Below are 15,587 nucleotides of genomic sequence, written 5' to 3' on the forward strand. Positions count from 1 at the left end.
AATTAGTACTATGAGCGTGGAAAGAGCAAAACTATGCATCAAAATTGTGAAAATTAAATTGAAAATTAAAAAAGTGGTTTAATATTGAATGATTCAATTATGATCAAATTAGATATTAGATTGCTTGATATAATAAATATTAAAATTATTTTAACCATATATATATATATATGCGAATCTAGGGTAGCAAGTATATATATAAAGGCGTATAGTGTGAAAGACTCTGGCTAATAGTGTGAAAGATCGGGGGTTTGAATCCCGTGGTATGGGTTCTTCGAATCAGAATCAAGCACACCGGATTTTCAACCCATATGGGGAATCAATAATTGGTGCCCACTGGACCAAATAATATCGATTTCCTTTAGTTATATATATATATATATAGAGGGGCATCTACATACACACCACCAAAGTCCTATGTATTCATATATCTAACACCTAACCTTTATTTTTTATATTTACACCACCCAAATCTTTCATATATCACATTAAAATTAACATTATTATAATTTTGAAAGTGAAATACATATTTTCAGACATAGATAAGATACAAGTGGAATGTATGATAATCTTCCATTATATATTAAATCAAATATGATCAAATTTAACTTGGGAAAATGAGCACAAAATATTTATTCATGAAAATCGCCTACAGAAGTCAATCAAATAAATATATACAGAAATTAAGTTACACTATGAATTATCCAATTTATTGACATGTAAAATGAAATGCATGCAAATTTTAATTTACAGAAAAAAACTCTGCACGCCCATCAAAACCTAAAAATTATCATCCAAATCTGGAAGAAACAGAAGTGAAATCTTACCTTTGTTGGTCATCTTTGAGCACGAATAGTTCCTGCAATTAAATCCAAACTGTTCTCATTCCAGCATCCAGACCTGTAACGAAACCCCAAATAGAACAAATTAACAAAATCATTAAAGGCTTAATTAAGAAATTTTTTGAGATATTAAATCATTAATAGTAATCTCCAACCTTAATTTTTCCATCCGAAGAGCCTGAAAAGGCCATCTCTCCTTCAGAATCTGAAGCTATAGATGTAACCTTAGTATTTCCTGCAGTTCCAACTCTGAGATAGCTAACTCTTATCAGCCTTTCCTTAGTCCAAACTTCAATGAATCCATTTTTAGTGCCGGTGAAAACAAAATCATCATTTACAGATATACTGTAGATGTCTGAATTTGTCATAAATGACCCTATGATGGTTTTTGTTGCCAAAGAGAATGCCTGGAATGCAGATGTGTAATAGTTAGAAGGAAGATTTACATGCATAGTATTCATTCTTTATGTATTTACACATCTAACGACTAAATTTCAATTTTTGCATATATCCATCTCATCTATACATGAAAGAGGTGTATTTTTGTTTTAAAAAGTTAAAAATAATGGTACTTTTTATTTGATATGAAAGATTTGGGCGTTGTAAATGTAAAAAAAGCAAAGTTTAGGTGTTGGATATGCAAAGATATAAGAATTGGGTGGTATGTATGTAAATGCCCCGAGAAGTGAGTTGAAATAAAAGCTTCATTATAGAAATATGCTTAAGATTATATGATCTATATATTCCTATATTATTAATTTTCCGCACTATTCTGGCTGATGAACGAAGGTTTCAATGTCATTTTTATGTGACATACAATATCTCTTCTTTGTAGAACTGCTGGTTGCTCCAATACTTTTTATTTCACATTTTGCATGCAACAACTTTACCTAGAAAAAGAAAATGTTCTTCGTAAATTTAGAATTTGTTTGGGGCAAATTCAGCTTATCGTGAATATGATTGTAAAGTTGTGGTGGAGAAAATATTTTTTTTTAAGAAGATAGGGATATTATAACTATATAACTATATATATATTAAGTCAAACAAAAGCTTTCTTATGACCACCACACACTAGCTGATTTAGTTGTAAAAAGCAATTTCCCAAATGCCATCTTTATGTTGCATCTATTAAATTTATAACTCTCTACAATCAAATCATACGGAAATATGTGGGTGCGCGAGGACTGGACATATGCATCAATGAGTAAACCTCTATAAAATTTGTGTGTTTTGTGCATTTATCTTCTTTTCTATCTTCTATTCTTTATAATGTCTCTATGTTTGATTTTGTTATTGCCTATTTCCCAACACCTTTACAAGAACTCAATTATCATTGGCATCATACCACTTCAATTGGTTCCTGACAGGACAAAATGCTGAAACTTTTTCTCTTCTGCAATGGTGAGAATAAACAAGATAGAAAGCAAATTGCAGAAAGAAATTCTATTTGGTCACAAAGAACCAAACTATTGTCACAGAAATTCTCATTTGTTTGCTCTTTTTCCCTAGCCATTGGAGCATGGACGGCTACACTTTTTTAAGAAAAAAATCAAATTTTAGTCCTCCATTTTTGATCTCAACAACAGCTGCATTCATTTATGGTTATCTAATAGAAGCATGTGTGAGTGTATAATGCAGTATAAATGGTAACACTATACACTTCAGGGAGATAAAGCTGAAGATGCAGTAGACTGCACTCATCAAATCCATTGAAAGAAAAATAAAAGAACAGTAACATGCAATTGGAACATGGGAGGAATCAAACTCACCTTCCCGGCGATTCCGTCGACAGAAGTCCCGCCGGCAAAGAGAATAACGTCCTGAATGCAGAGAGCATGAATGGTTTGTTTGCCCAACAATTTCCTCGTCCCTGAATAAAATGTATTTGAAGTACCCCTCTTCAGATCTACTTCCTGCATAATAGTCCAACAAGTCATCAAACATTAGAATGTCCAGATTTGCAAAAATCACATTAGTTGTATTTTTCTCAAGATAAATTCTTGCAAAGAGACCTGGATGCTGTAGCCAGTGCAGCCACAATATAAAGTTTCGTTAGTCATGGCGACGCATTTCACATTTTTGTTGACGTTGACTTGCTTTGGAATGCCAATCCCGTTGAAGATCTGATATACGTGTAAGACAGATTTTGACGGCCATAATTGCCGATAATAATTATAAGGCAAAAGAAAGAAAGAAGTGATTGTCCCTGACTCTTTTAGGGGTGGCCTATTTTAGTCCCAAAGTCTATAAAAGTTTCAATTTAATCCACAAATTCTAAACTCTTTAAATGAGAGCTAAAATAATCCCATCTAGAGACTGTTTGATGCCGGAGGTAACCAAACAACAGTGAAAATAACAATTATTGCTGAATTCAAATAGAAAAGTACAACAGAACAATGTAGAAATCTGAAATGTAACAAACAACAAGACAATACTAGCACTAGGGTTGAAACTGGGGTGCCCGTGGTGCCTGCTAGGGGTTTGGACCGCCGGAGAGGCAGCAAAAGTGGCGGTTAGTGGTTGGATGGTGGGGTGGCAGCAGTAAAAAAGAGGTTAGAAACTACAGGAATATCAGGACAGCTTACTACCTTGGGTGACGGAAGTAAGGACTTCAAAGCAGGAGTGGGAGTGTCAGGAACAATAAGGGGTTAGCTGTCCCAGATCCCTGGAAGGTGGGAAAATAGCAGTCGGACAAGTGTCTGGGGACGGCAGCAGTATGGAGGGGGGGAGGATGGCTGGTAGGCTGGAAACTGCAGAAAAACAAAAGCTCCTTTCTGTTATGGGCGGCAGACTCAAGGGAGGATGATGGGAATCGATGTGGGAAGGATGGGGAAGGGTGGAGGAAAGATAATCACCAACTCGGGAGCGAGATATTACAAGAGCACCACTCGAAACCTTACATACAGCCCTAGAAGTGAAAAGAGAGATGCCAATGGCTCTCCCAAAACAAACACAAGAAAGAATGAATCATAAACCAATAGGAAAAAATACATATATCCCCATATAAATAATAGTGGGCCTCCTTTTGAAGGGAGGCGGTACTCCTTGGGTTCGAGGACCAATCGGCCATTGCAATGCTTGGACTGGTTCGGTCCAGGTCCGGGACAAAGGTGCAGCCTCATCTATAGATGCCCCGCGTCATTATTTCAACCCATATTGAAAAATATTAAGGACTAATTTAGCAATTTTATAGACACTTGGGACTAAAATGATTCATTTTAATAATCAAAGTACAATTTTAACACTTTAATCCAAAAGAAAGCACTGACCTTTGCACTTGTTCCTTGTGTTGAGAAACACAAAGTACCGGCATTAGCAGTTAAGCAGTGCACAGGATCTTTCATGTCATAAACCTGAAGGCTATGAATTTCTGGTTCAGTTGTCCAGACCTATAAAATGAAAAAAAATATTAGAGACAAAATGCTCCAGATTATTGATACGAGTAATTTGGTGGTACCAATAGTCTTAAACCAAATGAAGATTGGATCGAATGTGGATTGCATTGAGAACTAAAAATCAACAATTTCTTCAAACCAAATTATTTATTTATTTATTTTATTTGATACAATCGGCACATTTTTCATGTCAATATGAATAAGTTCCTACAATTTTCTCATCATAGGAGATAAAGACTAACATCCTCGGAAGTAAAGTTAACAAATGGATGCGTGGGAATGACATTTTCAAAACTAAGTGATTTTGAGAAAAGCAAGCAAAATTAAACTGAAACATCCAAAGTAGTATGGATGACTACGCTTGGTAGCAATACTTCTTTCCCAAGTCAAGTATATTTATAGTGGGACAACAAAGCTTCTGTCAGGTCCTCTGAAATATATCATTTCAGATCCATCAGAATTTGATCAAGAAGTCTTCAACAAAATCAAGTTTTTGGAGCTATGCTATTGCAAACAGCTAGGAGCCAACTTTCAATGAGAGTTTATGATATTTTGGTTATACAATTCCATCAACACCGGACCTCTCTAAATTCTTGGAAATACTTGATTCACAACTAAAATATTGTAAAATTTTAAAAACTTCACTAATTTCAAAATTAAACGACAATCAAGCTGTGATTTGTGTCCCTTATGCAGGCTTGTGTAAGGATATTTCAGCATAGAATATTATTATATTCCTTCTTAAGTACAGAAGCTACAGTTCCAAATGTGTGGATTCAGGTTTTACAGACAAAGTCGGCACCTGTATATATTGAATATTTCCCAAAGGCACGAGCCAGAAAGTAACAGGAAAAATCCTGAGAAGCGGGCAGATTATTGATCAGCCTTCCCTTCCATCAACCAATCGAGATGAAGAGCATTAAAATATTGGGGCATTTGCATAAATACCATACAATTTTTATGTACTTACATATCTAACACCTAAACATTCATATTTACACACAGACACACCACTCCAATCTTTAACATCATATCAAAAATACCGCCATATCATTTTAAAAGTGAAATACTCATTTTCATACATAGGTTTATGGCACTAAGGTGCTATATATGTAAATATCAAACTTGGATGATAGATATGCATTAGATTATAAATTATATCCCTACGTTATTATTACTTATTATTTGATTTTATTTCTTAATTATGTATTTTATGCTTCATTTTGTTTTATTTTCTTTCTTAGTTATTTTATTTTATTTTTATTAGTATCCATTATTATGCCTATTATAATTGAGTTTAAATACCCCTTTGTTGAGAAATTAGGGCGAAGAAAAATAAGAATCGACATAAATCCAGAAGAACACAAAGAGATTTACGAGGTTCGACAAAAATGCCTACATCCTCGAGAGCAGAGCGGCGACTTCCTTTTCAATTTTCAGAAAAAAGTACATAATACAAGATTCAGAATCTCAGAGACTCAGAGAGTCTCGAAGGGTTACAAACAAAACATATATATAACCCTATAGTACAATATTTAATTACTTAAATTACCCTTATGCCAAACAGCGGGGTGTTGTCCCCGCACCTCAACCCACATAATAAAACTCTCCCGATTGGATAGATCCTTCCGCTCCACTCCACTCCAACATTTGTCCAATTTTGGGTATATGAGTCAACAAATCTCCATCTTGGGCGAATATCCAGCCCCTTAGGAGAAATACATATACCTAACAAATCTCCACCTTGGCCACCTTGGCGAATATCCAGCCAGCCCCTTATGAGAAAATACATCATGGAGTTTCTTATGCACTAATGTGGGTTGGGCCACAAATCTTTTTAAGTAATTCCTTAATTAAGTTTCTCAGAAAAAGAATTTTTCCTTCATTAAATTTTTTTTAATTAAACTTTCCCAGAAAACCTTTTCCTTAGACTTCCAAGAAAAGCTCCGTCTCCGCTTTTCAGAAAAGCTACGTTTTTCTTCTATAAAAGATCCGCTTTCCTTCTCAGAAAAGTTCTATTTCCGCTTTTCTTCCAGAAAAACTTCGTCTCCGCTTTCCTTCCAGAAAGCAATCTTTCCTTTCCCAAGTTCAGCAACATATTTCCCTTTTCTTGCCTTTCCTGAGTCCTAGAATATCTCCGGAATATCTTCGTGTTAAATTTCCTTTTCCGCGTGAATTTCCTTTTCTTTCTCCACAACCTTCAACAAAGAAATCAAATCGGAAGCCCTCCCTTCCAATTTTCGCCTCCCATTCCTTCTATTTCCTACGCCTCCAGCAAAGGAAATTTGGGCCAGTAAAGGAAATTTCCTGGGAAGGAAGCGAATCGGAAGATTACCAAATTTCACCTCAACTTCAGAAGAAAATATTTTCTTTCCGTACGCTCGACTGCCTCCCGCGCCCAGGCTAAATCCCTTCCGTCGACGTTGCTTCATGGTCTCAAACCTCCTGTCGGGCGAATGAAGCCTGTGCGAAGCTTCGCCTGCTCTCCCGCGAGCGATTCTGAACCCTCTGGGAACTGACTGCTCGCAAACCTGGCCTGCCGCAAACTTGCCTCGGCCGAATTCACCGAAGCCAGAAAAACTCTGAATCCTCCTCTGTCTTTCCTCTACTCAACCGTCCGAAGCCCAAAGCCCCCTTCGTGGTTCCACCGATCACGGAATAACAAAAACCGCACCTTCATCTTCCTCCGAACAAAATCTTCTTTGTTTCTGCGCCGCCGAAATTTTTCTTCCCTGCTGCCCTAGAACCTCGCTCTGATACCACTTGTTGAGAAATTAGAGCGAAGAAAAATAAGAATTGACACAAATCCAGAAGAACACACAGAGATTTACGAGGTTCGACAAAGATGTCTACATCCTCGGGAGCAGAGCGGTAACTTCCTTTTCAATATTCAGAAAATAGTACAGAATACAAAGTACAGAATCTTAGAGACTAAGAGAGTCTCCAAGGGTTACAAACAAGACATATATATTACCCTATATTACAATATGTAATTACTTAAATTACCCCTGTACCAAATCGAAGGGTGTTGCCCCCGCACCCCCAACCCACATAATGAAACTCACCCGATTGAACAGATTCTTCCCTCCACTCCGCTCGTGGGCTCCGCTCCAGCATCTGTCCCATTTATGGTATATGAGTCATACCTAACACCCTCCTACTATCAATTAAATTATGCTGATCTATTCCAAATCTTAACATGATACTAGAGCCTAACCCTAAATTCAGCAGCCCCCAGCCTCCTCTGTCGGTTCCTATAGCCGCCTCCTTTTCCTAGCAGCCGACGTCCTTGCACGATCAAACCGCCAGCCTCCTTCTCTGCAACACAGTTGGCCTCCCTGCAGGTTCAAGCAGTCAACCTCCCTGAAGCATCGCCTGTCTGCCCAGCGTGGTATCCCCAGCTACTTCTGCCACTTCAGAGTTGATCTGCAGGAAGAGTTTTTGTCGTTGATTTGCTTCTGCCACAGATCTACAGAGAGCTTCTGCTCGCTGATTTGCTTGTCGCTGATATGCAGAAAGAGCTTCTACCTGCTCATTTACTTTTGTGGCTGATATACAAGAAAGGTTCCTATTGCTTGCAACTTCCTCTATCGCTGATATGCAGGAAGGGTTCCTGCTACCTGCAATTTCTGCTAGTATATTTGATTCTCGTGATTCTACCAAAATTTAACAATGGCTCACAACAACATATCATTTGCCTTTGTCAAAATTATAATTGATTCTTTCAATGAATCACCCTCGGAGAAGTTGTTGATTTCACCGGAGGATTGACTTCAAACCCTACTTCAGTGCAGATCGGGGGAGCGGATACCGACATAAATTTCTTGATCACAACTCATAAGTTGTTGAACGAAAACAACTTCCTAACTTCCTCCAATGGTCCCAAGCAGTCTCTTTGTTCATCAAAGAATGTGGGAAGTTTGGTCACCTCACAAATATGATTTGTGAGCCTCCAAAGACAGAACCGACATACGGAGCTTGGGAATCGAGAACTCTATATTCATGTCATGACTGATCAACTCCATAGAAACATTAATTGCTCGTTCGTACTCCTCCCCTCAGCTACTGCTCTCTGGATGGCTGTCTGTGATACATATTCGGATGTAGGATATTCCAGCCAACTCTATGAAGCATCTAAAAAGATTCGGGAGGCAAAACATGGGTCAAAAAGTGTGAACCAGTACTATAATGACCTTATTGCATTATGGATGAAATGCGACCTATATTATGACTACACGTGGGATTCTCCGGCCGACTTATCCCTCTTCCAGAATATCGTAGAAAATGATTGTATGTTCTGATCCTTGCTGGCCTTAACAAATACCTTGATGAATTTCGGGGCCATATTCTTGGTCGGGATCCTTTTCCTTGCACTCGTGCTGCCTTCATTAAGATTCGTCAAGAAGAAAGCAGGAAACTTGTCATGCTTGGTGATTCTAGCCCTTTAGATGAATCGTCCACCTTGGTCACAAATAGTGTTCAGCCTTCGTCTATGACACCTCGAATCGGTCACTCCACTTGTGATTACTATCACAAGCCCAACCACACTCGGGACAAGTGTTACAAACTTCATGGAAAGACGACTTACAAACCCTTGGCCAGATCTTCTAATGCCAAGGGACTCACGATGACCAAACCAGACATGGCTCAACAAAATCCTGCCTGTAACATCCCAGAATCCTCCAAATCCCTAAAAAAACAGATGGAACAATTGATTAGGCTTCTTGGAGCCAATCAAGTCTTTGTGGGTCCATAGACCTCACATGTCCGACAAGGTATTCTTTGTATAGCTCTCATAGTTTATTCTTCCTCTAGTCCATGGATTATTGATTTAGGTGTCACAGATCATATAAATGGCTGCTCGCAAGCTTTCTCGAATTACTACCCTTGCTCTGAAAAAAAATACCGTCAGAATTGTCGATGGATCTTGCAACTACATTGCTGGTAAAGATTTGATCGTACTAACAATCAATATAACACTAGGGACCTTCTCGCACTCCCAGCTACACCAATAAACAGTAATTCTTGAACTTATTTGATAAACACACTCAAATGACATGGGTATGAATTTTAAAAGACAAATCGGAAGTCGTTGTGACTTTCCAAAACTTCTATACCTTTGTCTTAACTCAATTCAAAACTCTAATTCAAGTCCTTAGAACCAACAATGACCATGAGTTTTTTAACTCTATTTTGAGTGATTTCTTAGTAAGTAAAGACATCCTCCACCATAGTTCTTGCACGGACACTCCTCAGCAAAATAGTTTAGCCGGGAGGAAAAATCGTTACATCCTCGTTGTTGTTTGTTCCATTATGTTCCAATCCAATGCCCAAAATATTTTTGAAATGCTGCATTCTAACTGCCACTTATCTCATAAATAGTCCCCTATAAAATTCACAACTTCCAAACCTCTTAGTCGTCCTAGTGTCAAGCTCCTCGCAACCGGTTCTTCTCCTCTTTGGATCCCAAATTTTTGGATGCACCGCCTTTGTTTGGAATATTGGCCCTACTAGAAGTAAACTTGATCCCAGATCCATAAAATGTATCTTCCTAGGTTATTCCACAACTCAAAAGGGGTATCGATGACTTGATACGATCACAAACAAAATTTATGTAAGTGTTGATTCCTCCTTTAAAAATGTTCCCTATTTCTCTAGCCAGGTCTCTAGTGAGAGAGAGCTTGAGTTTCTCGACACTGTCCCTTATCCTACTCATATGGATAGTGCCCTCATTGTTCCCACCACCGAGGAGTCCCCTGTCCCGTTGAGTGCACCATCTCCTCCTCCCATTATCCGTGTTTACGCTCGACACACCAGTCCCAATGCTCCAACTCAGGAGCACGCTACCTCATCATAGGATCTTGAGTACACTCTAGGCGACATCCTCAACACAACCCATCCTCCGAATGAAAAGGTGTGTTCTCCGAGCAAGGTACTCAATCAGACACTCTCTCTATTCTATGGCAAAATATGTGTCTTTCCACAGTTTATCACCGACCTACATAGCATTTGCTACTGCCCCGACGAACCATCGAAACCCTGCTACTATTGAGGTTGCTCTTGTTGATCCAACGCGAAAAACAACATTAATGAAAGAGATGAATGCCCTTCAACGGAACCATATGTGAGATGTCGTGGACCTTCCTCGGGATAAGAAAGCTTTAGGGTGTCGATGGATTTTTAGCACCAAGTTCAACTATGACGGGTCTTTTGAACGTAACAAGTCAAGATTGGTCATCAAAGACTACTCACAAACCTATGGAGTTGAATATGAAGAGAGATTTGCTCCAGTGATTAAGTTAAACACTATTTGGGTCCTGTTGTCACTTGCAGTGAATATGGATTGACCTTCATTCCAACTAGATGTCAATAATATATTCTTGAATGGTGAGCTGACAAAAGAGGTGTACATGTCTATTTCTTCGGGTTTTGATTCTAGTGCCTTCAGAGGACAAGTGTGTGGATTAAAAAAGTTCCTTTATGGGTTAAAACAGTCCCCAAGAGCTTGGTTCGACAAGTTCAAAATAGTGGCCATCGACCATGGTTTTACTCAAGCTTAATCGAAACACCCCTCTTCTTCTGACAATCCTCCAATGGTAAGGTAGGTATCCTTATTGTTTATGTTGACGATATTGCTCTTACAGGCAACAATCTCCCAGCATTGGAGTTCTTAAAAGACATGTTGACCTCATTTTTTGTTGAGGTCTAGTTTTTCCTTTTTAGTAGCTTAGAGTCTAGCTATAGCACTTTCCTGTTGACTATTCCTAGAGGACTAGAAAAGGAACCCTCACTAATAGAAAATCTAAACCTTTCTTTGCTCAACTTGAAGTTCCACATATTAGTCATAACCTCTAGCACTTAGTAGGTGGGGTCGGTATGGAGGAGCTCAAGGGAAGTCCCTCATAGGATAGTCAGACCTTAGGACTAACCCTGGGTAATCTGGTTTTGGTGGAGCTAACTCACACACACACTACACCTCTCACATACCCTAAAACCCTAAGACCCCTTTACTTGGTCCCCTGACTTCTTTTGTAAAGCTCATATGGACGACCCTATACCCCTAGTCTTTGACTAAGAGGGTTAGAACCAACATATTGAGCATCAAAATGAGTCATCACATGGCTCCTATTGGTTTGGTATGGTTTCATGGCTTGTTGGCCCATTTTAGCCCAAAATCTCAAAATTACCAAAATACCTATAAAACCCTAATTTTTGTCAAAAATCTCAAAATTATCCAAAATACCCAAATTTGTCCAAATATCATATCAAACCACTCCCCACTATCTAAATTGACCAAAATTTGCCAAATTTTCAAAATATCCCAAAAGATTGCCAAAATTACCAAAATGCCCCTCATGACCTAAAAATTCCAAAAATTCCCAAAAAATCTAAAATCATCCCAAATATTCCCAATTTCAATTTTTGATCATCAATTTGAACAAATTTGACCAATTTTATCTAATTTGACCAAAAGCTTCAATTTGCCCTTAAAAGCCCAAATGTCCCCAAATTAGTCCCAATCTTAGCCCAATCTCGCCCAATTTCAATTCTAAACAAAAAATCACCATCTCCAATTCTATTTTAAATAGAATTCAAGGCCAATTTGATCTAATTGAAAGCCCAATTTCATTTAAATCAAAAAGACCCAATTTTGACCATATGCCTAAATCCACCAAATTAGCCCATCAATTCAATTCAAAATCACTTCAAATTTTATCAAGCCTTCATGACATATTCCTACACCAAACTCAACATTTAATTAGCCCAAAATCAATTTCTATTTTAAAAGCCCAAAACCCACTACATTTAATTTCAAAAGCCCAAGTCCAAAATCCACATGACAATTATTTCTTTCCATTATCCATTTAATTAAAATCATTCCTAAAGTCCTAAATCCAAAATCAAATCATTCCAAATCAAGCATCAAGCCAAAATCCACCAAAATATTTTAAAATTCCAAAAATCTCTTCTCATGAAAGTTGACCAAGCCAAGGACAAGCCATGAAGCCACTCCTAAGCCATAGATAAGCCATGAGAGTCATGTCACATCATCAATCTATTATTGGAAAGAGGCTAAACCACTTTCAAATATCCTTAAGATTCTCTTAACCCCTCCCATGAATCACTCTAACCCATGTTTAGCCAAATCTCTTTGGATAGAGACCTCACCATGATAATAAAGTTGAACCTCTTGATTTCCCTCAACACCCAAACCAACCTTGAGAGGTGAACCCAACCCCAAACCATGATTGGACCTAATTTGACCCAAAAATAGCCCTTCCCCCATTCTATTTCAATCCTATACCTTTACCCATGACAACCCCAAATTGGTTGCACCAAAATTAAGCCCTGAGCCCCCCGACCAAATGGTGACCCCTCCCTGGCCGGCCAGCCACCTTGGTGGCCGGAAAACACCATGGCCAAGGGAACCCATATGGTCAAAACTCAAAATTGAACCTACCTGATGTGCACAACTCCAATTGGACACTTGGGCATTTCTTCCCTTCACCTAAGAAACCATAAACACCCACCAATTGCCCCTGGTGGCCTCTCAAATCCCTTCTATTTAAACCCCCCTCCATGGCCAAATGGGGAGAGCTTGAAATTCCTTGGGAAAACTCTGTCAAATTGCTTCCAAAGCTTCCTTGAGATCTCTTGAGCTTAACCCAACCATCCTTAACCATCCAAATCCACTGCTCAAGCTCAATTTTTTAGCTCAATTCCTAGGCTGAAACAGAATGGCTGTGATCGAAATCATACCTAGGCAATTCACCACAGCTTGGGACCTCATCTGGGAGCTCTTTGGACTCAAGGCAAGCTTCCACAAGCATCCAATCGAGGCTACCCCTCTTGGACCAAGGTATTGAAAGTTAACCCTAAACCGAGCTTCATTTAATTCTCCATGCTTATAGAATCGATTTAAGGCTTGATCAAACGTATGGATGTGACCTCCTCGTCAAGACGAGCATTTTAAAAAAAGCCGCTCAATTTTGTTGAGAATCTAGAGAGATATCAAGCTTTGAAAATGGACGGTTTTCGGGCTAGCTTTATCGAGGACGATGACCGAACGCCATCCGATGGAACGTGCATCCATCAGATGGCTTTGATCTAGCCGGAAGAGCCGCAGTGCGAAAAGGTGGAGCTGACGCGGATGGCGGCGCCCTACCCCATGGCGACACGCGGCTCTTCGACCCATACGAGGATCTAGTCAGCGCTGACTGGTTTAAGTAGGAAATTAGGGGATTTTTTCTTATTTATTTAATGCCCAGAACTTTAAAAATGCATAAGTTTGTGTAGAAAAATCATAAAAATAAAATAAAAAGACCCTGTTGCTCAGTGCATAGAGGAGAATAATGTGAAATAATTTTCAAGTCCATGTGAAAATATTTTCAAGTTTATGTAATGCATATATTATTTTTAATTAATTAAATAGTGTTTTTGTTATTTTAACTCTCTATTTGTATAGACATATCACCATGGCTTGAGCATTTGGATTTTGATTCTACATGTTATTAGAATTCTTTCCATGATTTTTCCAAGGTTAGGGGAGATCTCTAGGCATAGGTATCTAATTTTTAAGTTAATGGTCCCTGTTTTGATATAAAAATTATAATAATTAAAATACTTATCAGAAAAATATAAAATTTGTTTTGGTAGGTTCACTATGGTCAGAGGATCCTAGGAAAAATATAAACTTGATTTAATTCATTAAAAATATTCATATTTGTCACTCACCCTAAAAAATGAAATAAAATTAATTTGTAAATATAAATTTAAATGACATAAAAACTATTCCACACTGTAATTTAATGTCAGGGGAGTCCCCATAAAAATTTCAAGTTAATTGGAGTTAATTTGACTACTTAAATGAATTAATTAAGTAAAATAGCATTTTTTGGCACTAAAATAATTATAATACAACTCAAAAAATTACAAAAGTTGGTTTTTGGAGCTCCTTATAACCAGAGAAACTTAAGAAAAATAAAATTTAATTAAAAATAAACACTTCATTTTTTAGCTAATTTTAACCTTTTAAATAATTAAATATTAATTAAAAATCATAAAAATTAGAAAAAATAAAAATACACTAAAATGTCACATTTGACTTCCTTATCACTTGATATCAATTAAAATAATTTTCCTAATTTTCTAAATCAAGATATTAATTTTAAAAGCAAAAAAATGAATTTTCTTTAATTTCTCATTAAAATAATTCTAATAATTAAAATATAAACCACAAAAATATAAAATTTGTTTCTTTGGGTTCTCTGGACTCAGAGAGAATTAATAAAAATATAAGACTTAATTTTGCATCTAAATATTATTTTATATTTAATTAATTCTCAAAACAAACAAATAATCCTAATAATTAGATTAGATCTCTAAAAATCATGAAAATTGGTCCAAGTGGTCCTCTGATCTAGATGAACCTCCAATATTTTTCTTAAGAACAAAAGTCTTATTTTGAGTGAGTTATTAAATTTTCATTGAAAATTCCTATTTTGCATTAAAAATAATTATAAAATTAAATAAATTTGAAAAAAAAAATCACATTTTTCTCCTCTGATGTTTTAATTAACCCATTAGTGAGGTAACATAAAATTTTTAAGTCATTTGAGTCTAATTTAATGAATTATAAGGTATTAAGGCCTTAGGGGCAAAAGTGTAATTTTGGAATTTAAGCTTTAATTAATATTTAAGTCTAATCAAGAGGGTAAGTGGGCACTAAATGATTTTAAATAACATGTCTTGATGATTGAAACACAAAAGGGGTAAAGTGGTAGAAACCAATCTCACTTGGACTTTATAAAGAATAAATTTGTAATTTTTCAAAATTAATGAAATTTGGAAGAGCATTAAATAGAAAGATATCAAGGTGAGGAGTTTGAATTGGAAGATCATAATCCAATGATTTTAAACCCCCAACTAATTGTTTTGAAATGATTTATAATTCATGATAATGATTAAATAACATAAAATATTTAAAGAGCTATTTTAAAAAAAAATTACAAATCTACCCATTAAAACTTAAGAGTGAATGGATCAACAATATAACAAACATAATAAGATCAAAACGAACTCAAGATAATTCCAGCGACTATCCGAGATTTTTTCAGAATCCCTTAGAAATCTTGTAGGACATCTGAACTTATTGTGATTTGCTTAATGAAATCATACTTATTATGATTTGCTTAATGACTTATGATTTTCTTAATAGAATCATCCTCAAAATTTAAACCCACTAAGTTATGACATAAGATCTGGCAAACACACCTTAAATTTGTATTTGCTACTTGCCTTATAAGCATGCTTTAATTCCTGCAAAATTATATATATATATATATAAATA

At 36.8% G+C, this 15,587-nt stretch overlaps 1 protein-coding gene across 1 annotated transcript in view; it reads right to left on the reverse strand.

Annotated features, from left to right (window-relative positions):
- Positions 1-624: 624 nt before the first annotated feature.
- LOC110027115 (putative E3 ubiquitin-protein ligase LIN-1) overlaps positions 625-15,587 on the reverse strand; it is a 42,898-nt gene continuing 27,935 nt past the window's right edge. Inside the window, exons 13-17 of the mRNA XM_020728410.1 lie at positions 4,112-4,231; positions 2,855-2,965; positions 2,612-2,755; positions 998-1,249; positions 625-900 (exon numbers count right to left, since the gene is read on the reverse strand). Of these exons, the coding sequence (XP_020584069.1) occupies positions 883-900; positions 998-1,249; positions 2,612-2,755; positions 2,855-2,965; positions 4,112-4,231 (645 nt within the window). The 3' untranslated portion in view covers positions 625-882. The remainder of the gene's footprint in view (positions 901-997; positions 1,250-2,611; positions 2,756-2,854; positions 2,966-4,111; positions 4,232-15,587) is intronic.

This window comes from Phalaenopsis equestris, unplaced genomic scaffold (genome assembly GCF_001263595.1).
Source record: "Phalaenopsis equestris unplaced genomic scaffold, ASM126359v1 Scaffold000414, whole genome shotgun sequence".
Classification (NCBI taxonomy): Eukaryota; Viridiplantae; Streptophyta; class Magnoliopsida; order Asparagales; family Orchidaceae; genus Phalaenopsis; species Phalaenopsis equestris.